The 22,922-nt window shown below is 37.6% G+C and overlaps 1 protein-coding gene across 1 annotated transcript in view; it reads left to right on the forward strand.

Annotated features, from left to right (window-relative positions):
• PPFIBP2 (PTPRF interacting protein, binding protein 2 (liprin beta 2)) overlaps positions 1-20,621 on the forward strand; it is an 84,774-nt gene extending 64,153 nt beyond the window's left edge. Inside the window, exons 10-27 of the mRNA XM_010180605.1 lie at positions 1,381-1,456; positions 5,075-5,172; positions 5,368-5,432; positions 5,682-5,750; positions 6,183-6,243; positions 9,961-10,105; positions 11,703-11,735; positions 12,293-12,431; positions 13,112-13,240; positions 13,812-13,962; positions 14,142-14,253; positions 14,773-14,861; positions 15,754-15,876; positions 16,578-16,703; positions 17,540-17,728; positions 18,127-18,297; positions 19,867-19,932; positions 20,550-20,621. Of these exons, the coding sequence (XP_010178907.1) occupies positions 1,381-1,456; positions 5,075-5,172; positions 5,368-5,432; positions 5,682-5,750; positions 6,183-6,243; positions 9,961-10,105; positions 11,703-11,735; positions 12,293-12,431; positions 13,112-13,240; positions 13,812-13,962; positions 14,142-14,253; positions 14,773-14,861; positions 15,754-15,876; positions 16,578-16,703; positions 17,540-17,728; positions 18,127-18,297; positions 19,867-19,932; positions 20,550-20,621 (1,914 nt within the window). The remainder of the gene's footprint in view (positions 1-1,380; positions 1,457-5,074; positions 5,173-5,367; positions 5,433-5,681; positions 5,751-6,182; positions 6,244-9,960; positions 10,106-11,702; positions 11,736-12,292; positions 12,432-13,111; positions 13,241-13,811; positions 13,963-14,141; positions 14,254-14,772; positions 14,862-15,753; positions 15,877-16,577; positions 16,704-17,539; positions 17,729-18,126; positions 18,298-19,866; positions 19,933-20,549) is intronic.
• The last annotated feature ends 2,301 nt before the right edge of the window (positions 20,622-22,922 follow it).

Below are 22,922 nucleotides of genomic sequence, written 5' to 3' on the forward strand. Positions count from 1 at the left end.
AACAGTAGTGTTTAAACTAGCGGACTGATGGCTGACCCACAGCTTATTGTATGTTTAATGTAGAGCTGTTACCTTTAATAATATTGCAAAATAAAATATTCTTCCTGAGGGGAAAATAGCTCTAAATAGCTTTTGGGATAGATCTAAATATTCATTATGTAATTTAGGAGAGAAAGTGCTCAACTGCATTGCTAGTAAGTGGTGCACATATTTCTTTTTTAAAAGCCCTGGGTATGTCAGTCTCAGTTCTTTGCTATGGAGAAGAACCTACTGGTTTCTGTGCAGTTATTGCTACAACTCAGCTGATACCTGCTGTGCCTGTAATGTAGCACATGTGCACTGGAGCAGATTTTAATTGAAATGCTTCTGGCACTGACCTAGCTTTGGCAGTGCAGCAGCTCAGTATCAGCTAATCACTTCAGTACTTGCCGAATTCCCTGGAAGTTGTGGGGTTTTTTCCACTTTTCTGCTTCTGCGGCTTTCCTGACACCTGCTTGTGGAAACCAATTCTTTATTCCTTGCTTGGATTTGTATTCAGCGCTCTGTAGTCACAGCACTGGGCAACGTTATCACACAGGAATGGTTCAGAACTAGGGTCAAAGAAACAGAACAGATTAAGAGTGCAAATTGCAGGACTGCAGACTTAGTGACTGATAGTGAGAATTCATTATAGTTGGGGACTTAATATTGTATATAGAAATGAGAGAAATGACAGATCCAGACAATTAAATAATGATTGCTACACATCACTATGTTGTGTCTGTGCAAAAGGCACTCCCTGAATCAAGATACTTTCCATAAATAGCAGGAAAGTGTTTAGGTATTGGAGAAAGAGTGGAGTGGGGTAATCCATCATTCACGAGACCTCATGTCTTCAGTTCTGTGCAGGTTTGACTGCTTAAGTTCAAAAAGGTGTGTTCAAAACAGGAGTAAGTGTAGATGTGGAATGCAGACTATATCCTAGCAAGATTGTTAAACTATACAAAACAAACATGATTTACTTTACAATTACTGGTACAATGCTGGCAAAAACCAAACACTGCCCACTTCAGGCAGCTGAGGTTCAACTCCAGAATATTCCCTTTACTCTTAGAAGTGAAAGCAGATTTCCAAATTATGCTTCTGTAAACAACTATTTTACTAGTAATGTCAAACTCCTCTGGTTCCCTTATATCCATAATTTCACACTGTCCAGCAGATATTATGTACAATGGCAAATAAAACCCGAGAAATGTTCTTTACAAGGCAAGTGAGTAGGACTTGATCCCGCTTTCTGGAAAAGGATACGGTCAAAATCACAGAAATGAATGCGTAATACAGCGTTTCTACAGGTTAAAAGTGCAGGATTTATATAAATATTTCATTTAATGCTTTTCACAGGACCGTCGAATAGAGGAATTAACACTATTGCTAAGCCAGTACAGAAGAGTCAAAGAAATAATTATTGCAGCTCACGGTAAAATGCCTCGTGAATAATTTCCTGATATCAGGTCTTTTAAAAACTGCATGTACTACAACTGCTACTTGTTGTCCTCTTAAATATATGTGTATAGTAATACATGTTTCATTATGCATATATTTGTATCATGTTGGAGTGCTACGAGAGTAGGTACACGGCCTTTCAGATAGAGAGAGCGCCACAGTATGTCTTGACAAAGCTTGTGTGTTATTGCCTGTAGTTTGTGGAGATTCCCTTTTTGTTTGCTGTGCTGTAGGCAGTACAAAAAAATATAGGGTCAGACTGTCTGGAGGTTTAGTTACTACGTTACTTTTCAGCAAGACTTCTGTGACTTAATCTTATGCTTGACTGCAGAAGTTATAACCTAAAATTTGTTCAACATCAGTTAATAGTAAATCCTTCCTTTGAGCCTGATTTTGGTGCTATATTAAGGATTTGGACTGATAAGAAAGGATGAGTAATGACATTACTGCTCTGGTTGTACAGCCGTGTGAACTGCTCATCAGTTGGGTGTCTGAAGCACTGCAGTTTACCCCCTTATGATGTGCCAAGGCAACCTGAAGTCAGCAACTGCTCTCCTTGAAGCACTTGGCTATATGCTGCAGTGGGGCAGGAGCTTTGGTTGCAGAACTCCTGCATCCATGTAGTGATGGCCAAGTGGACAGCTGGGACCATGGTTTTACCCGCTACTTCATGCAGTCCCATCCCTCCTTGCTGATGGGACTCCTGTAAGTCTTTTCCACAGTGTAGGCCTATGACATGTGTCCTTCATGACCAAAGTGTCATACTCCCTTTTTCACTGCTGCTGGTTGCCATCCCCTCAGTTGTACATGGGTTGTAGAGGCCAGACCAAAAGGAATTACAGCAACAAGGGTGGAAAGGAGGGAGCAACCAGCAGGACATCTGTGCAGACAGAGAATTTGTTGACATAGGGTCAGTTAGGAAAGTCCATTCAAATTAACTAAAGGCATAAGTTTACAGTATTCTTATTAAATTGCATTATATCCCTCTCAAGAATCAATTATTCAAAATTAAATTTACTTTCATTTTTATTTAAATTAATTCATCCATAGGAGAGGAATAAAATATACAGATAGGTATTAAGTTTGTATGGTGTTTCCTGTGACCATTATGTTATGAAAAACTGGTTTTTACAGTGTAAAATTATATCAGGAGACCTGAGTGGATGATGAACATTAATTAATTAAATACATCTTATATTCATTTTTCATACAGTGATGGTCAGCTGCCAGCCAGCCAGCTAATGTCAGTGACACAGTGTTTCCTTTTATGTCATGTTTTTATACGGTACTCGTAAAAGGGAAGCTGATCTCAGGTGCAATTTGATACTGTTAGGAGGACTTTTTTTATTTTTGCTGAGTGGATTTGCAATTAATATAATAAGTTCTGTTGCCTTTCCCTTCCACTAAGAAAAATCCTGACTGGGCAAGTTCTGATTTGGAGAGAACGACTGAAAACCTATGGTTGCTTTGCACATAATATTGTATATTTAACTTCAAAATCCGGGGAAAAGTCTTTGTCTGATTTCTCAGTTGTGCTGCTGGAAGTGGAGTGGGTTTTAGGACAGTCTCATTTTAAGTTGCCACCTTAGTTTTCAGTACTAAACTTAATATCTGAAACTTAACCTTCTGAAAGGACAGTTTTGTTCAACATACATCATCACATTAACAAACAATATTTTCAGGTCTTGTACGGCAGAATGGAAACCTGTATTTAACACACAAGAATAGGGAACAAGCGTCAGGTAAATCTCTCTCTGAACCTTCATTTTAAAAAAAAATTAAAAAGTCTCTCACTTGAAAGTCTTCCCTAAGGATATCCAAATGTGTGATTGTAGCTTTTGGAGGCATGATAATGCTAACTTCCAAGACAGCTACACCACTGTTACTCTGAGGGTGGGTGCTCTCAACAGTAATCCCTGCAGTTCCACTCTCCTTGGCCACATCCCAGTTGTACAGAATTAAATGCACCATTCCCTTGTGGGACATTGTTTTTGGAGGACACTTGTGTGCATGAGCAAGAAGCAAGCCATGATGCTCTGAGTTATTGAGTTCGTACTGCAGAGAGTATGATGATGTTAATGTATGCTAGTATAGACATTCAGTACAGTGTAAATACAAAAGAAACAGTGATGCTCAGCGTAATAAAACAAAAACCAACCCCAAAACCCATGTAGGAACTACAGTGTATATTGAGATTTCCACGCTGACGTGCATACTGGGATGGCTACAATATTATCACAGCCTGAATGAGCTTGTTACCTTACATGCATTTGTGGGAGTCTTATGTTTATGTTGCCAAGAAATATTTCCCTCAGTTGTTTATTTTTTTTTACTTCTAGAGGTGTGTTTTAACCCTTTGAACTGTAATCTCTGCTTAGAAACTTTTGGTAGAATCAATGGGTTGGAATCCTCTATCTCTGATAACCATTTCAAATAATTACTTGACACAATATATTGGAAGCATTTCTTATTTCTGCTACAAATCCTGTTGGCAAATGATGACGTATGTACTACCTATGGTGCAGAGTCAATTTGAAAAAACAAAACCTATTTTGAGTTTAAGTAGGGCAGCTGCTTGAAACAGCCAGTGACAGTTGAGTAAAATGTAAAGGTGCTATCCTGAACTCAACAAGAGGTAGCTCTTTTGGTTTTAGTAATTTGTGCTAACTGAAGGGCTGTGTACCACCAACCATAGTGTGAGTTTCACTTCATATCCTGAGGGGCCACTGGTCTGTATCAGGTTTGTTGGCAGTCTTTGTAGCTGAACAGCATGATAACCAAGCTCATGTCTAATGAGTATTCAAGTGATCTCTCTTCTAATAGTGACAAGGCTCAACCATAAGATTTGTTGTTTCTTCACAACTGCCTGGAGCTGCTAACCCCGTCACATAAATTAGTGATTATTAATGTGCTTAAAGGTCAGTCTAAATTTCTCTATCATGGCGTAGCAGCCCCTCCATATCCTGTTTGCAACCCTATGCACAGGAGATCTCCAGGAAAAATTTCTTACCCAAAATACTCTGAAAGTTTGCTGAGCACTAAATATTCAGACCCTGATTTAGTATTGTAGTTTTGACAATTTAGGAATAAAAATCCTACTTAATGAATTTGGAGTATTTCAGTATTTGTTTAAATCTGGGATATCCAGAAAAACCTGGAGTGTGTTTACCATGTTCATCCTTGAACTGAGCATGGGGCACTGCACTATGATATGGATGATGTCAAACATGTGTGCTACCTATGAAGCAATACTCTGTAAGAAAATGGTACCAGCTTGAGCTTGCCACAGGACACCAAGCTATGAATTAGTGTGGTTCAGAAGCTGCCTCATAAGTAGCTCAGCCACTCGCAGCAGAGCACAGCATGTAACTGGAAGTGGTAAACGTTTCGCTCTAATATAAATCATCTTGCTTGCAAGTCAAGAGTCCAGAGGAGGGGTGGGGAGCAGAGAGGCTGGTAAACTACATGCATCAGATGAAGACAGAGGGGTAACTTGGAAACTGAAGTGTTTAGACTGTCTGATACGGTTCTAAATGTTATTTTTATTGGCCTGTTTCCCTCCCCTTCTACTTCTAATCTTTAATGCTTGCAGGCTCTTCTGTCTCTGGTGGCAGTGAAGAGGAACTTGAGACAACTTTAAGGAAGTGGAATCTTTTGAGTAATCCTCAAGGAGAATTATTTAAAACAGAGGTACTTAGTAAAGATGTTTTAGAAACAAGTTCTGCAGTATATATGATTTCTTTGTTTTGTTTTTTTCTGTAGTAGCTAAAGTAATATAGAGGAGGGTTTGACCCTGACTGAATGTTTGTACCTCTTGGTATGGGCATGGTAGATTCAGAATCGGGCACCAGAATTACAGGCTTGCAACTCTTATGTTTTACATAGGCCTCTTCAGAAGAATTGTCACCAGCTATGCTCTCTCCAGTGCCACACAAAGCTATGGAAATCAGGCAAGACCTTTGTTTCTTATTTTTCATGTGGATCGTCCTAAGCCTGTATTATTGAATCTGTTTAACCATTGGGATCTTGTCTTGGCTTTGCAAGAACTTTTGGGTGGTTGTGAAAGCAGCGTTTGCCATGGGAGTTTGCAACACTTAGTTGTATAAGGTTTGAATTACAGGAATAAATTAGCACTTTTATATATCAGAAGATCTATGTATTGTAGTACTTAAAACATTATATTTTTTTCTGATTTAAAGTGGAAGTATTCCAATATCTTCAACTAATTTAAGCTCCCCACAAGAAGAATCTTTGGAAATCATAAATAGGTAAGAATGAGTAACTTTAATTGAAATGTGTAACATACAGACAGAATTTTAATAATTCTGCCTTTTTCCATTTTAAAAATCCTTTGATATTGCACACTGTTCACAGAGTTATTACTGTCTATTTTAGCTTGTTAAGAGCTTCTAAAAAGTAACCTATAGGTATAAGATTTAGAACTGCATGTTGCACCTTGTTGCTTTTCATTGTCGATCAAAGGATGTGTTCTTTCTGTTTCTGACTTCATCTACTGCAGTTCCCAATACTATGAGTTTTAGGCTAAAAATATAACAGAAGAAACGAATCTCCTAATTCTGTATTATCTGTTATACGCAGGCATTATGCGATACATACAGCTGTCATATGATACAGCTGTGGCGTATGCAAACATACTGTGTTGCATTAACTGTTGCTTTTTTGTCTGTCATGATTTCAAGGGTTCCACAGAAAAAAAAGTCAAGTAGCTTAGAAGACTTGCAGAGTGAATCCCTGGAAAAGGTTGGTTTATTTGTAATCACAATTTCTGGTGTTCAATATCATGACTAAAAGATAAAGATCAAGTATAAATAATCTTTTTGTTTCACATGTAGTAACCCTAACCACCACTAACAATGTATGTGGGGGAAAAGAACCCTAATGATAAAAAAGGTTCTTTTTTTATCCTTTGCCAAGCTTAGAATATACAAACTAGCTGACATATCCATATGTACACATCCTCAAATTCAGCTTTTCACCTGAAAGAGAAGTATTTAAGAGACATACAACAAATAATGTTAATAAGGAGTCATTTTGTTGAACTGCAGTATTATTTGTCTTATATTTAAGTCTTTTTTAAATAATTTTGACTTCCAAATCACTAAAAATGTTAAGGCAGCAAATCTAGAAAGTAATTAAATATTGGGAATGAGTATTTTCATATTGTATTCTTTTTTGAATGTTTGCCCGTAAACATGGGTGTTACTCCCTAACTCAGACTTCTGATACAAATGGCATTACTGAAGAAGGTAGCGATGCTGCCTTAGTTAAAATAACAGGAGCACTGTTATTAATCCAAAGGCTTAATTCCATTGCAGAATAAAGACTTTCCAATTTGCAGTCTCATTACATTATGGCCCAGAGGCTTTTTTTGTCATTATGTACACTGACATTTTTCTGCACTTGTAATCATGCTTTATGAGACTGTAACACTTTGAGACACTTTCTGTACTCAAATTATGCTTATTACTAGATTATCCACACTCAGTTATGCCATTTAAAACTAGTAATATAATTGTTCCAGTAATTCAAATTTTCTGTTTGAAATTTGTGTTACACTCATTTGACTGTGGGCATACAGATGACAAATCAGTTCGGAACTAACCTTTGATTCCATGTGAAATTTATGAAGGTCTGTTTTCTTTTCATAACTTTTAATTTTTTCCTGTCTTAAACTCAGAAACTTAATTTGCCTCTTTGGTCTGATATGATAAGGCTGTACCTACACGTTTAGGCTGGAAATCTGCTTTATCTGTTCAATCAGTCCATAGAGGAACAAGAAACTACCAAGATTGAGAGAATTGTAGCAAGCCAGACCCATGTTCAGCAAGGCATTCAAACTGTATGCCCTAATTTAGGCATGAGGCTGCTTAGGGAAAGATTTAATCGTAGGCTCCCTGTGCTACTCCCTGAGTAGCTAAATGTGAAATAGTTACAACCAAAACTAAGGCCAAGAAGACTTGTTTTGCTGACTCAGCATGATAAAACTTTGGTTCTTTCATCCAGTTCAAGAGAACCTGTGCTAGTGGCACAGTTTGCTGGAGCTATTCTACTTTGCACAAAACTCCAATTATATCCACCAATAATAATAGTAAAATAAAACACATTGGTGTTTCTGACCTAGATGTGCTGGTAATTTTATCACTTCATTTTTATCACAGCTGGATACATACATTATTGTGTATGTTCTTTTTTTTTATGTCAGTCATTTTCATATTGTTTTAACTGTTAAACAACTGCTACTTTCCTAGCTTAAAAAATTCCTTTGATCACAACAGAACTTAAACAGTGTCCAAATTTTGTACAGTGTTTTGAACAAACACATTTAATATTAAATGTTTTCTTGAAATGAAGAGATAACAGACCTTGTAATATACTGTCAATGCGTTAAGTAGCATCACTATAGTAAAAAGACTACAATTGATGTTCTGTGTATGTATGTTTATACTAACATTTGTCTGTTGCTTTTTTCCATAAAACTTTGAAATTACCCTCCCTGCAACTCCGTAGTATGTAGGCGGAAAACCAGTACAGCCTGTTGTAGAACAAGAGGTATATTAACTGTGAACTCTCTTAACATTTATCTGTTGTGCTGTGATGGTATGGCTCTGTTTTCATTTCATATTAATTTTCTTTTTAAAATGTTTGCATAGTTCAAGTACTGACAAACTCTGAGAACAGGGGTAAGGATTTAAGGGGGGAATCTTTTTTTCTCTAAAAGCTTTTGTGTGAGGTTAGAAGCCTCAATCAATTTCAGAAAATACAATGACAATGTAACAAGCAATTTCTCTACTCATCTAATTTTTGTACAAGTCAGGATGTACTCCTCAGGTTGCCAAAACAGGAACACGGGTTGAAGAGCTGAGGAATCTGGGCTGCAGTTACAGTATCAGAAAGATCTCTTGAAATAAGAACAGATAAACCACTGGTTCTTTCATTAAATATTTCATGTATCATTCTCTCACAATGTTTTAAATGTTTTAAAACCATTTTGTTAGAATGGGAGTACTCAATAGGAGCATACTATATGTCTCTGTATGTTAAATGTTTTGCTTATTTTCAGTACAAAATTTTCATACATACCCTCCTTTCTGATACTGAAACATTTACCAATGTGAGCTTCTTCCAAAACACACACTGAAAGTACACTTCTCCCACTGATGCCAATAGGAGTTGCAGGTTCATTGCTTCTCTGGAAAAGCCTCTGTGTTCCTATACTTTTGACAGCTGTGGGATGTACGTTTTTGCCCAGAGCTCCTTCATCTTTTCTTTGGGATTCAGTATTGAAGAAGTTTCAGCATGCCATTTCCAAAACTGTGGTAGACAAGTACCTCTGTGAAACATGTTCTGGAAAATATCTTGTTAACAGATTTATATGCAGGTTGTAATCTACCCCTGTACAGGAAACAAGATTCCCAAGTAGTCGATCACTGAAAAATTGAATCCAATTCAATTAAGAGAGATTCTGTTTTTAGCAAACCCTACATGTTCCCTTTCAGTACAATGTACTGAGACTTTGAGGACCACCTCTTGGCTCTGTTGCTGGAGGCAGGTTCTTTCAGCATAAGTAATCTCACCGATGCTAGTGACACTGTACGTGTACCATACTTGCAGGCAGGCATACATTAGACTCTGTGCCAGCCTGACATGGAAAAAAACTGTAGAGTCAGCAGCTGCTCAGACTTCCCCTAAAATATAGCTCAGTCTATGCTTTTTTTCCGAGCATATACCAAAAGTCTACCTTGTGCTTAGGTACTTTAATAGAATTGGCAATTAAGTATTTAGCTATAATTTTTTTTTTAAACCCCACATTTGTAATGTTATCTATACAAAGAGATTTTAATCCTTATAAAAATGAAATTTTTGTAGCCTAACTTCGTTGTTGATTCTTTTACTGTCACTAATGGTGGTGGGCAAATATGTTTGACCAAATATGAGTTACGTAAATATTTTTTACTTAAATTCCAGCAAGATAGAATTGTGAGGCAGAAACATAGTCTGCTGAAATATAGGGGGGAAAAACTAAGAGCAAATGGTCTGAGAAGTCATTAAATGCATTTCTGGCACTATGAAAGTTGACCTTGGAAGGAACAAATTATACAGCACCAGGGTCCTAGAGGAAAGGGAGACACCTAGAAAGATTATTATGACAAAATCACATAATATTAACTTTGTGTTATATTCTAATGGAATGTACAGTCTGGCTGAAGTAAAAGGGGCATATGAGGGGAGAGAAGGCTGTGTCTTAGCTAGAAAACTGTGCCAGCTGACCACTGGATTTAAATTGAATTATCTGTAAGAAGGAACATAGAGGGGGTGTGATGTAATTTTGAACAATGGACTTCTTATACTTTTTCTCAGCTCTTAAAATACTGTGTACTGGATTGCAAATGCTATGAGTTATTTGATTTGTATTATTTATTTATTTTTCCCTCTTTAAAAAATAAAACCAAACAACAGAGTAAGCCACTTGTGAAAGGCAGCAAGTATCAAACCTTGCCAGGAAAGCTGCCTCGACCCTTACAGAATGGAGAGCAGGCAACATATAATTTGCCAGATGGGTGCAGCGTTACTGACAACGAGGACAACGGCATCCTGAGCCTGAGTATGTATCCACACCTCTCTGAAAGGGTCATGTAGAAGGGAAAAAAGCAAGCTGTCTTGAGGGAGTAGGACATAACGTGGTATGTAATCTGCTATGCCAGAACGATGGACTATGATGTGATTCAGTTAAAGTTCTACTTCTCTTTTTAATGATGTACCAGAAATATTTCACATTAGCTCACTGTAGAGTAAAGGATGGTTTTAAATTAGAGTGTTCTTTTCTGTTGCACTTGATGATACAATCTGCTGGCATCACTGATAGTGTAAGTGATGAAGAGACACTGTTTTGGAGACTGTGGGGAGAGCATTCTGAAAGCCAACAAATCTGTAACTAAAAACTGGAAATTTTAGAGATGCAAACATACTGACAAGATGAATAAGCAGTATTTTTTTTCAGACAGACACAATTCCAGTGCTCCCTTAAGCTTGCTGATCTGTTGTCTTAAAAAAAACAAGCAAGCAAACAAAAATGCACAGCTGAGTACATCACTACTTCTAAAAATGCACACTGGATTACTAAAACAAACCCATCCCTTGCCATCCCACTGCATTTTAGTGTGTGATACTTTACGATTTAACTAGCACTAATACACACATTTCTGGGAAAAAATCCTACTATCAGCACTGTTGGTTGCTGTAGCTTTTGGGGACCCACAAGTAAAAAATTAACCTCCTAGGTGGAGAAAACACATGGGATTTTGAAGATACAACTGTATTGTTATTACACAACCACAGCCATGTGTGGAAGCCTGTATTAATTTCTTTTTACTGACATCTTAAGCATGGATTTATTGACAAAAAGTATTGCAGTGAGGCACAGAACCAATTATTTACCAAGGACTGAAGACCTTGGCTGCTCAGGCAGAAGAGTATCCCTTACAATTGTGAAGTGTTCCTACACTTTAAAAGTTGAGGGGTGGGAGTGGGGGTGTTAGTTTTTGTTAGGCCTCACAGTCCTAAAAGCTATTAGGCCGCTATAGTTTCAGGATTTCAGTAAGTTGTGGGTTGTTTTGGTTTTATTTAAGAGTGTTTCTGTGATTGCAACATTGTAGGCCATGCATGAGCCATGCTATTATGTCTTTAACTGCAGGATTATCCAAGGATGGGTGATCTTGTGAAGGAAAATGTTCTTTTTCTAGAAACAAGCCATGACTCCTTAAATACACTGAATTAACAGAATTTTTATGCAGGTTGGTTTGTTTCATGCATGTGCAGTAAACTCATTACATCTCCAGTTCTGTATTTTAGAGGAATTTGATGTAATCTTGGACATTGCTTCATTTCAGATACCCTGCAGGCTTTATGGAGCTCTGTAGTATATGCTTGATGTGTTAAAATTGTCTGAGTATAGTTAAAAAAAACCTCACAACAGATAAATGATCATCCCCATCCATTTAAGATGACCTGTACAGAATTCTTGAGCCTTGTGCACACCAATGCATATTCATTTTCATGTCAAGCATAACTGCTTCTTTTCTTTTTGTTTCTGCTTTTAATGCTTAGCTTACTACTTTGCTCTTCTGTAACTTTTATTTTGCTGGTGTTTTATATCTTCTTTGCTTCTTCATCTGGCTTTCTGCTTCTTGGGATGACTGAAGACCGCATCAGGAGTGTCAGTGCACCAGTGCTAGGTACTGTATCCAGACAAGATGCAACTTTAACATGAATTTTGCTGCTTATTTTTTTCCTTTTTCCTTTTTCCTTTTTCCTTCCTTTTCTCTTCTCTATGAAATACTAATACCAAGTGGGCCATCCAGACTGAATTCCTTAAGTGCAATACTGAAATGAAGTTAACATCTTTTGCTGTATGGCATTTGGATGGGATTTTTTTAAGATACTTATTCCTTGTTTCATTCTGTTCTCATTGAAGTCAACAGAATAATTCCCACTGATTTTTATGGAGGAGTTTTGGTATTAAGAATAGGGAAGGCAAGAGTCTGAAGACCTTGAGTTAATTAAAATAATGTATTTAATACAAGTGATTGAAATAGCAGTGCTATTTTACCCAATGTTTTATTATTTTCCTTTTTGTATCAAATGTACAGCTCCTATTTTTTTCACCTTCTGAGCATGTTCTTTTTAATAAAAGAACAATTTTATAGATATCTTTACTTTTTTATTATGTCTCCCAAATAACAACTTTGCCAATAATTAGTATAAAATGTCACTATTACTGTTCTTAACCCAGGAGAAACGGAGAATGCGGATGGTACCATAGTCTCAGATGACCTTTCACCTCTTTCTTTGGGAACGGATTCAGGTCCACAATCTCCATTGTCTCCAGAAAACAGAAAGAGTCCAAAAGGGATCAGGAAAATCTGGGGAAAGTAAGATGATATTATTGTTATTGATGTTGTTGTTGTTGTTGTTATTTAGTTTCCTGTCAGAGTATTTCATCTGAGAATGAATCCAGTTCTCAGTAAAAGCTACAATATTTACAGCAAGAATACAGTAAAATTCAGGCAAAGGAGACAAAGCAGCTCCGTGATTGTACAGGTGTGTCCATACACATGGGTGTAGAAAAACAGATGGTAGCGTTCACAGCATCATGCTATTGGAAGAAATAATACACTCTGCTGTCTTATTATAATGCTAATATTTTAGAATGCAAACAGTTTCATTAGTTGTGGAAAACTATATGATAGCAAGTTGTTCATTACAGAAGCCATCCAGTACAAAATGAGAGAAAACAGAAGAAACAAAAAGCAGGGGGACTGAGTTTTATTGTGTTTGCTTTATCTGCTTCAGGACAGCAGACATTTATGAGTCTGGCCTCCAGAGCGGGTTATTACTGGGGTTGAAGGGCTATGTCTGCTCTGCAGAGCTGCTTTGTTTCCTCAGAGTTAGGTCTAGACAGTATTTGCCCAGCACTTCTTCAGCTACCACTTCAATTAGATGTTTGTGGTTTACAGCAAGATTAATACAGCTCCTAGTTGTCATAATTTCCATATAAAACAAATGTTCTCTGCTGCAAGCTAATAGTATCTTGGCACTCTTGTCTTGAAAGAATAAGAAGAACGCAGTCAGGTAACTTCCCTGCAGACGACCTGGGTTTGGCGGAGTTTCGGAGAGGTGGTCTCCGTGCAACAGCTGGACCTCGGTTATCCAGATCAAAGGAAACCAAAGGCCAGAAAAGGTAATGGTTCCTTCTTTACCTTGCACAGCATATGAGGCAGTATTGTTAGATGTGCCAAACAGCCAAACCCTCCTCTTGAGAAATACGTTTTTCCCAACACAGTTCACTGTGTGTGAAATTCCACAGCAACTGGAAAGAATTTCTCTGGTAGAAACTGTATACCAAGTAGCTCGCCTGTCTGCACTCCTTAAACTGCAGCACTGGCTGTTGAAGTGTCAAAAATTTCACCTTGTTAAAGAAGAAAATTTATCATCAGCTCCTGTGGGAGTATCTGAAAAGTTATGAGGATTCAGCAATTCCCTTTTTACTCTTAAAACAGAAAATGGGAAATTCTTATTCACACCCTGCTCTCCCCTCCCAACTGTTCAAAAGTTGAGGCTGGGCAGCCAAATTAACAGGATGCCAGTACACGGCATGTACTGCAAGAATGGCTATTGGCTTTTATTACTGCGCAGAACAAAGCACACTGGTACATACGCTGTAGTACTGCCTCTGGCACACGATGAGCTTTCTGATAATAACCACAATTCTTTCCTTTTACGATTTTTCAACCATTTCTTGTACTTTACAGTGACCACAATGCTCCATTTGCTCAGTGGAGCACTGAAAGAGTTTGTAACTGGCTTGAGGACTTTGGCCTCGGTCAGTACGTGATTTTTGCACGGCAGTGGGTGACTTCAGGCCATACATTGTTAACTGCAACACCTCAGGACATGGAGAAGGTAATAATCTGTAATTTTATCTCAGGCAACCACGCATGTTGATTTTGCACAACCAGGGCCCTTCAAACAACTGGCAATTCTACCTTTCTGCAATATGTAGTATGCATTTCTGTAGATACCTAATGAGATGAAAAGAGCCAGAGGCAAGGCAAACTATTAGCTAATGGTTATTGTTACAGGAAATGGGAATAAAGCATCCACTGCACAGGAAGAAATTAGTTTTGGCCATTAAATCAATAAATGCAAAACAAGATGAGAAGTCTGCACAGCTTGATCATATCTGGGTGACACGTAAGTGAACTGTCATGGAATTGTTTGGAAAGGAATTTCTCCCACCCATACTGCTAGGCTGCCTGATACTTGTTTGTTTAAGCAGTTACCAAACATCATTTTAAAAGCACAAAGTTTCAACATAGCAGAATGAGTATTTTTGTATTGTTCTTCACATCCACATATACAGCTACACAATATGATCTTCCATGGGGAACTCTGCTATTCAAGTTGCAGGAAAGTCAATGTCAGGGGCAGGGTGGGGGGCTCAATCCAGCAAGAGCTACATTATGCTGCAGAAGGCAGGTGCTCAGTCACACACTGTACGTAAAATATCACATGAGTATTGTGGACAAAGCTGTCCCAGTTTAGTGGGAATTGCTCTTAGGCTTCTGGTAAGAGGCTGTCCTTTGGAAAGGTGAACAGGCAGAACAAGCTACCTGAGAATGTCTCAGAAGCAGCCAGCCCACACAAGAAGGGGAGAAGGGCTTTAAACTCAGTGATCTGGATTTGGGTACAGCACTGTTCTTGTATCTGCAGGATGGCTTGATGATATTGGTTTACCTCAGTACAAAGACCAGTTTCATGAATCCAGAGTTGATGGGAGAATGTTGCAGTACTTAACTGTGGTAAGCGAAAGTCCTTTTTCCTCAGTTTAACCAAATTTAACTTCAAAACAAGCAAATAATTTTACAGTTTTCCTTGGAATGTGAGCAGTTAAAGAATTTTTTTACAAGACAGAAATAGTGCCAGTAGTAACTCATTTATATTGTCTAAGTGCATGGTCACTATTCCTGAGGTACATAAAATGAGTCATAGGATATGATATAGCTAACTTCTGCAAAGTCTCTTTCAGTATCATGCACGATTAAAGGCAAAATGACCTATTGTACATGCAGCTTCTGGAGTGTACTGTTCTCTATATCATGTTGGCAACAATATTCAGTAAACTAAAGATAAGGAGGAAATCCAATAATCTGTACAGCTCTGTCCACATAAGCAGCAAACCATGCACTACACGCAGCCACTGTGTTTTCTTACAGTTTCCCTGCACAGGTTTAGATAATTAAACATTCATTTTTGTTAACTGTGCTATTAAAAAAATGCCTATTTTAGCTGTTAGCAAAAGTACAGCCTTGTCTACACTGCTTAAGGACCCTATGTTACAGGAGCATCGTCCCTACTGCTCCATGGTTAGGTGTGTGTTGCTAGCTGCAGTCATCCTACCCACAGAAGGACTTTTACTAATAGGCTACAAGCTCTCCTTCATTTTTTAGCCAGGTCTTGCTGTGGTGCAATGTTTAAAAAAAACAAAACAAAACCCCACAAACAAAAAAAAAAATCACCCAAGACCGCTACCCTAAAAAAACCACTCCCTAAAATACAAACTTTTATTTTACCTAAACCATAGTTACTATGGTTTACATAAAGCTACATAGTAAGCTTAAAATCTTTCTTCTTGGGGAAAGTACCTGTTTTGGTATGTATTCTGTGCCACCTAAAAGGCTGTCTCCTTTACAGAATGACCTTCTTTTCCTGAAAGTCACCAGTCAGCTGCATCATCTGAGTATTAAATGTGCCATTCATGTGCTGCATGTCAACAGTTTTAACCCCCACTGTCTACGCAGGAGACCGGTTGAGGAGGTAAAAGAATGTTTAAGTAAATTAAATTAAACAAGCACTAATTATCTGATTCCAGCCAAAAGGGATAGAAAGTTTGCAGTGTACAATGATACCTCAATCACTGCTACTGCGGAACTATGGCTAAAGCAGTAGCTACAATGCCTTCCAGCTCTGGAATGTAACATGTACTCACCAGTCATAAAAATCTACTCAATAAGTAGTGCTTGAACCACTTACTCGTTGAATCTCATGCACTTCCATGAGAAGTTAATTAGTGAATAATTAGAAAGTATTTGTTTTGTTTAAAGAAGTTAATTCAACTTCTGAGGGAATAATTTGAATGTTTTTTTCTTTGCCTGTCCTAGTTTTTAACTCTCAAAGACTATAAGGTTTTTGCCTTACCTGGTTAGCATAGCTTATTCTTTTAGTATTAAGGCCTGACAATTACTCTATTCTCAAAATGCTGACATTTTTTACACCCAGCATCTGTAATCTCTGTTGTTACACTACTTGATACAATACATGTGGTCTCATCTCATTAGATTATGCCTGCTATCTTGTCAGAGGATGTCTGAAAGAGACCTGAAATAGAAACAATACCTTAGAATTGGGGAAAAAAATACTCCTTTTTTGAGGAGGAGCAATGTTTTTATATGAACCGAGGATACAGGCTGTGACAATGCAGGCTATATTGTCATCATCTTTTCTGGTTACTTCAACAGAATAGCATTTCGCCTTCTGAAGTGGTTCAGTGGTCCAACCACAGAGTGATGGAATGGCTCAGATCAGTTGATCTGGCAGAATACGCACCAAACCTTCGAGGGAGCGGAGTGCATGGTGGCCTGATTGTAAGAATTCTTCTTAACCTTTTACTACATATCCAATAAAAATTGAGAGGCTTTAATACAAAGCATCCTTTATCTGGTGTTTGCCAAGCAGGAGGAAACAAATAAATTTATAATATGACAGCATGATCAGACCTTCTAAAGAACATCTGTATCTGATCCATGCATCTTTATTTTACAAAGAAAAACTAAAATAAAAAAGGAACTGCTAAAATATCTTTTCTAATTAAAGCTGTGCTGTGCATGGCTATTTAACAGCAGTACATTTTTAAAAACCCCAAACTGTACCATAGGAAAGTTACTTATTGATAAGGTATCATTGACTGTTTCTTTGAATGGTTTTAATAGTATTCTGGGCCACAGTAAATACCTGTCCTGAACTCACAGCAGTATTGCCAGCAATCAAGAATGACATTTTTTAAATTCAAAACACTCAGAGCTATTCACAGCTTAGTAAAATCAGAGTTCTGAAATGCCATGATTTTTTGCCATCAAATTTTTAGCAAAAATGAAATAGAAAAAACTGTGGTACAATTAAGTAAATTTATACTCTTAAATATAGCAGAAAATTCTGAAACCAAATTTCTTCAATCCAATCATGTAAGATTTTATGATAAATATAAATACATATTTGCCTGTTCACAGTCTACATTTCTTAGTAACTACTTTCAGGTATTTCCCATTCAAATCCTAGAGAGTATCATGTTGTGAGTTATAAAAGGTCTCACGCAGATAGCTTAGTAAGAATGAGAAATCCCTCTGATAAGCACTGTAATAGTTTACTATTGCAAAAATTTAACTATATATAAAAAAATAAATATTCTGCCATGTTTTTATAGATTCTTGAACCTCGCTTCAATGGTGACACACTGGCAATGCTGCTGAATATTCCACCTCAGAAGACTCTACTGCGACGCCACCTAACAACCAATTTTAACGTATTAATTGGACCAGAGGCACAACAAGAAAAAAGAGAAATAACAGAGTCAACAGCATACACACCTCTGACCACCACCGCCAAAGTTCGGGTATGCACGGCTTTCAAAAAGGGGATCTTTCAGAATTTCAGACTTCTCCTCCTCTGTCTTATAAAGAAAATAACAGACAGGGGCAGGGAGAGGTCCATTCTACAAGGAGTGTTACATTTTCCTTAATTCTAGAGACCAAAGCATTTAATTTGTATCTTCTTAAATTGGCTTCTGAAATAAGCGTGCAACCCTTTCTGTCTTTTCTAAGAAGCGACACTATCTACATGTATTTAAAATCAACTGTAACTCCCAGTTTGAAAACAATTCAATTTATTTAGTTCAGAATCTATGTACTTTAAGGACCAGGGTATAGCAGTAAACCAAAAAGGAGAGAATTTTTAATGTTTAGAGGACAACCATACTTTTCTTACTTAAAACATGTCATCTTCTTATTTCAGCCAAAGAAACTTGGATTTTCACATTTTGGAAACTTAAGAAAAAAGAAGTTTGATGAATCAACAGACTACATTTGTCCTATGGATACAAACGCAGCTGCTACAAATGGTATGCAGAAAAACTACGGTGGACACAAAGGACTGAGTCCATTCACTGACAGGGAACTGGACCAGGTGGGACAGACAGACTGATGCCATTCTCATCTCATCCTTTCCATGCATTCCAAAGCTTGCAAATAACCAAATGTTAGCGTATAACAAAGTATTTGTTACATCCGCATGAACTCATTGAGAAAGTCTTGGCTGTGGACACTGGAAAGAGTTCTATACTAAGAATGTCAAGTTCATTTTTTTAATCGGCATCATCATAAACTCATCCATCTTCAAGCCCTTTTTCAGGAATATAACACCTTTACACTAAGAAGATTGATGTATTTTGACATTTAAGGTGGAGGTTACCATAAACACAATACTTTTGTACTTCTAGCTTTCATAATCTGAGTATGGCACACTACTTTTTTCATTATTTCTATGGGTGGTTTTTAACGTAATAAATTTATTTGGACTAATTTGTACAAAGCCATCAAGTTATATATTAACATACAACTGGATTGTATATTTTTTAAAGACATTAAATCAAAGAATCCAACTGAATTTTTCTTTCATTATGTACAGTGGGGAGTAGTTATGCTTAGACAATATATGTGAAAACAGTGCATCAGTAATGAACAAGATGATTAATAAACCAATACTTAAATAATTCACTTGTGTTATGTAGTAGTGAACTTGTGAATGAAACTTGTCAGTCGTCATACAGACAAATGATGAAGACTAAAGCCCATCAAATTTTATTCAACTTTGCTGTTGTGTAAAGGGACGTAAACCCTGAAAAATGGAGCTCCTGAGGCTTGTGTGAACTTTGGCAACACATAAGACCAAGACAGAGGCAGCTGGGGTAAACTTTCCTATCCCCAGTGACCTTAAGTGAGATAAAACATTTTTAGTCTAATAAGAGAATGGTCCCAAAATTGAAAAGACTAACTGTGAAAGTGTTTGTTTTTTCATTTGCATGGTTTACTGCATCTAACACCTCATTTGTGTTCATTATCTAACCACTGTCTTTTTAAATGAACACCTTAGCAAAATAAAGTACTGTTCGTAAGCAGGGACACAAACAAATCCTGACTAGTATTTAGTATGGATGTCCACTTGCACAATTAAAAGTTGTAAGTGAATGCATTAACTGAGCCAACAGCTTACACTATGCAGTTGTTCATGAGTATCAGAAATAAGGGATTGTTCTCTAGGAGCATGGTCTTTCAATTAAGCATAACTTCTGTGCATGCGGTTATGCAGTGAAATCTCAGCGCCCTAGAAGTGATAACCTTTTTATATAAGAACAGGTAGGACTGTATCATGAAGGACTCTTCCTGCTTGCCTACGGAAGACTACCAGAAGTATAGTAAGTTACACTGTCTGGAAAATACTGCCCATCACTGATAGTATCAGTGAAGCTTTTTCTTTTCTTGTGTGAATTACAGCTCAAATTTCATGGAATCAATCAGGATTCACTCTCCCTATCATTAAATGCTTTTTCACATTCCTTATAGCATGGAAGCATTTTTGTTAACGTGGAGAAATCTGCGCTCTTAAGTGTACCACAACTTGAGTTGTCCAGGCACAGATACCTCCCAGAGGTGCATGTAGAGTGAATAAAATGGCACATACTGTCTGCTTTTACAGATGGAACCTTCAGAAGGAACAGTAATGCAGATAGGGGCTCTTTCTCAAGGCATAAGCCACCTTACGGTATGTACCAATTTCACTCTTGTTTTAAAGTCACAAACATATTCTGCTAGAATCTGGTGAAAGCTGGTCATTGTCAGTGGTAGTTAAGTGGGTCACTGTTCTTGTTAAATACCTCTTTGTAGCCTGGTTGTGCATTCAGAGTGAAAAAATCACACTAGAAATTAAAATACATGTAGATATTTTAAGTTTTTACAAACTCTATCTCTTTGACCCAGTAACAGATATTCATCCCCTTAAAAGCAAACAACTCTTCAAAGATTTTGCAAGTAACTGCCATCAAATACCTCAGTCACAACAAAGTGTAGCAAAGAGGTACAGACTTGAAAATTTACAAGAGCTAAAACTCCATGGAAAACAACAACAAAATAATCACTATAGTAACTCCTGATTCCATAGCAGCTAATTTAAAAAACAAAACTGACTCACATACCACACACAAAAAAAATGGCTGCGAGAATTTTCTCAAACAAAAATTTAAAGCTGCATTCAAGAAATTCCTTTTAATTTGATGTGGCTCTAACTCCCTCTGTTGTGAATCTGACCTCACTACAGCTGGATTTCTTTAACTATAGGCCTCTAACTGAACATGCTTACTCGTTCACATCTTGCTTTTTCAGACGATGTTAAGCCAAGATGAAATGCTGAACGACAGCAGATTTTTAACACCTGCCTTTGAAGACTGGAGATGATGTTTCAACATGACCAAGAACATGAATACCTCATGCCTGTCCAGAGGGGTGTCCAGTAGAAGCTTGATGCTGCAGCGCAGAAAAGTTTTACCTCTTTTCTGCCAATAAGACTTCCCACATAGCATTTAATACTGTCAGTGTGTTACAGGTACTTCTCCTCCGTGCTGTTTTCCACATCATGTAAGGTGAAATTGGTGTTGAGAGAGAAGTGGTACAAATACCCAGAGTCTGAAAAGCCTAGACTGGCAAAATGTTTTACCCTTTTATTCAGCTGTCTTTGACATGGTGTTTATGTACTGTTATATGCAAGATCTTTTGTAATTTTTTTTTATTTTTATAATTAACTTGTAATGCAGGAATCATTAATATTCTATTGTATTATGTGGACTTACCTGAGCCACCCAGATATTTAGGTTGATGCTGGTGAGTGTAGCACTAATGGCTCGCTAGCTACTACTGCAGTCTTCCCAGAGACTGTTTCCCATAAAAGGATGTTAATCTCTCATCCCTTTCACTAGCACATTTCCTCCTGCTTTTTCTCTAAGTGCAGTGTAGAATGGGAAGAACGGAACATATTACTATCCATTGAGCCCTTGCTTTTATCAGGAGGATGACAATCGAGATGGCATGTTCACAAACCTTTATCTAACTCAAAAAAAGATGCTGAACAACTGCAGCAGGAAACGCAACTTTGAGACTCGCAGAAAAAACTGATGGACTCAGAAGCTGGTGCTTCATTTAGACTTATTTTTTTTTAATCATATGATTTTTACATGTGCACTGAGATGTTCAAAAAGCAATCACAACACTTAACTGATGTAAAATGTAACTTTAAGAATGGTGTTTGCTGCGCTGTGTAGGATAAGTGCAACAGAAATTCCAGCATGATCCCTTGTTTGATTTTAAATGCCAGACGCTTCACTAGAACTACTGAACAGGCTACTTCTGTACATTGACATTTTGTCTAAAATGGCTCATACTGACACACGTGTGCAAGTATCAGGATGTTATAAGCCCTCTGAAGAGTCAAAATGGTTCAGACGAAGCTTTCTAAGGCCCATATCTGGTTGGTCTGAAACACAGTACGGGCTCTCGGGAAGGCAAGGATGGTAATAAGCCTGTTTTCTTTCTGCAGTTATACCTAATTAAACATATGGCTGCAAACAGTACTGAGGACTGAAGATTGCAGTAGAAACACTTTTGTAACATTTGCATGAGAACTGGTGATGTTGTAAACAATACTGCTGCCTACTTTCAGTTCTCTTTTCATTCCAGCTATGGATAGATTTTCATAAACTACTTTATTTAGCAGTAGGAGACAAACAGTACTGCTCTGTGACATGTGAAATGTGACTAAGGAGTATCAGGCAAGTACCATAATAAAGCAAATTTTTGTTTCTTTAAAACACCCAACAAAATGAAGATCTGTTGCTATTCTACTGAGCTAGGCAGGACTGCAGCACTGCAACAGAGGGAAATACAGCCTCTACTGCTTACTTGAGGGGCTGTTTGAGCGTGAAAGTGTACCCTCTACAGCAGCAATTACTTCTGTTACCTGTTGACATGTGCCTCATGTGTTAATAAAGTATCCCACTAATACTTAATAAAGTAGGGAAATGCTAAAAAATAAGTCTGCTCAATTGTAAAGAAAAGCCTTAGTCTGTATAGGGATGGTTCACATTACTGTCTCCTTGCTGGCTGCAGGGTGTTGGTTTACATACTAATACAGCGTGAGGGCAGGTGCCTCCCAGCCACAACCCTCCCAGATAAAGGGGCAGTCTCGGATATGGTCCAGAGTATCAGCAAGGGCTCTTCAAGAGCTATTGGTGGCACTTTTTAAAGGTACCTACTCTAGTCCTCACTGCACAACAGACCTTGCACCGTATGGTCAGATTACAGAAGCTAAACACATCATTGTGCAAAATGGTAAAACCTTTTTTTTTTTTAGTCACTGAACAATGAAATGATAAGGAATGGGAAATCAGTCTACACATCAATCAGCAAACTAAAAATACTTAATAAAAGGTATAAAATGTACCAGCCAGATATAGCTCTCATTTGGCAATGCAATCAACACTAGTGACCAGATCATGTACTACAGGCATTTGAAATACTTTGTCAGGTTCATCAGCCAGCAGACTTACCACAAAAAGGATAAGCTGCTCCAACAGAGGCAGTCTTAACAGCACTGGGATACCCCAAGCAAATCTTCAGATTTTTTGATGATGTATTTGTAACTCAGTGTGGTGGTGTGCTAACTTGGCTGTGAATAGTCACTATACAAAACTATTGATTTTTTTT

This window comes from Mesitornis unicolor, unplaced genomic scaffold (genome assembly GCF_000695765.1).
Source record: "Mesitornis unicolor isolate BGI_N332 unplaced genomic scaffold, ASM69576v1 scaffold28523, whole genome shotgun sequence".
Lineage (NCBI taxonomy): Eukaryota > Metazoa > Chordata > Aves > Mesitornithiformes > Mesitornithidae > Mesitornis > Mesitornis unicolor.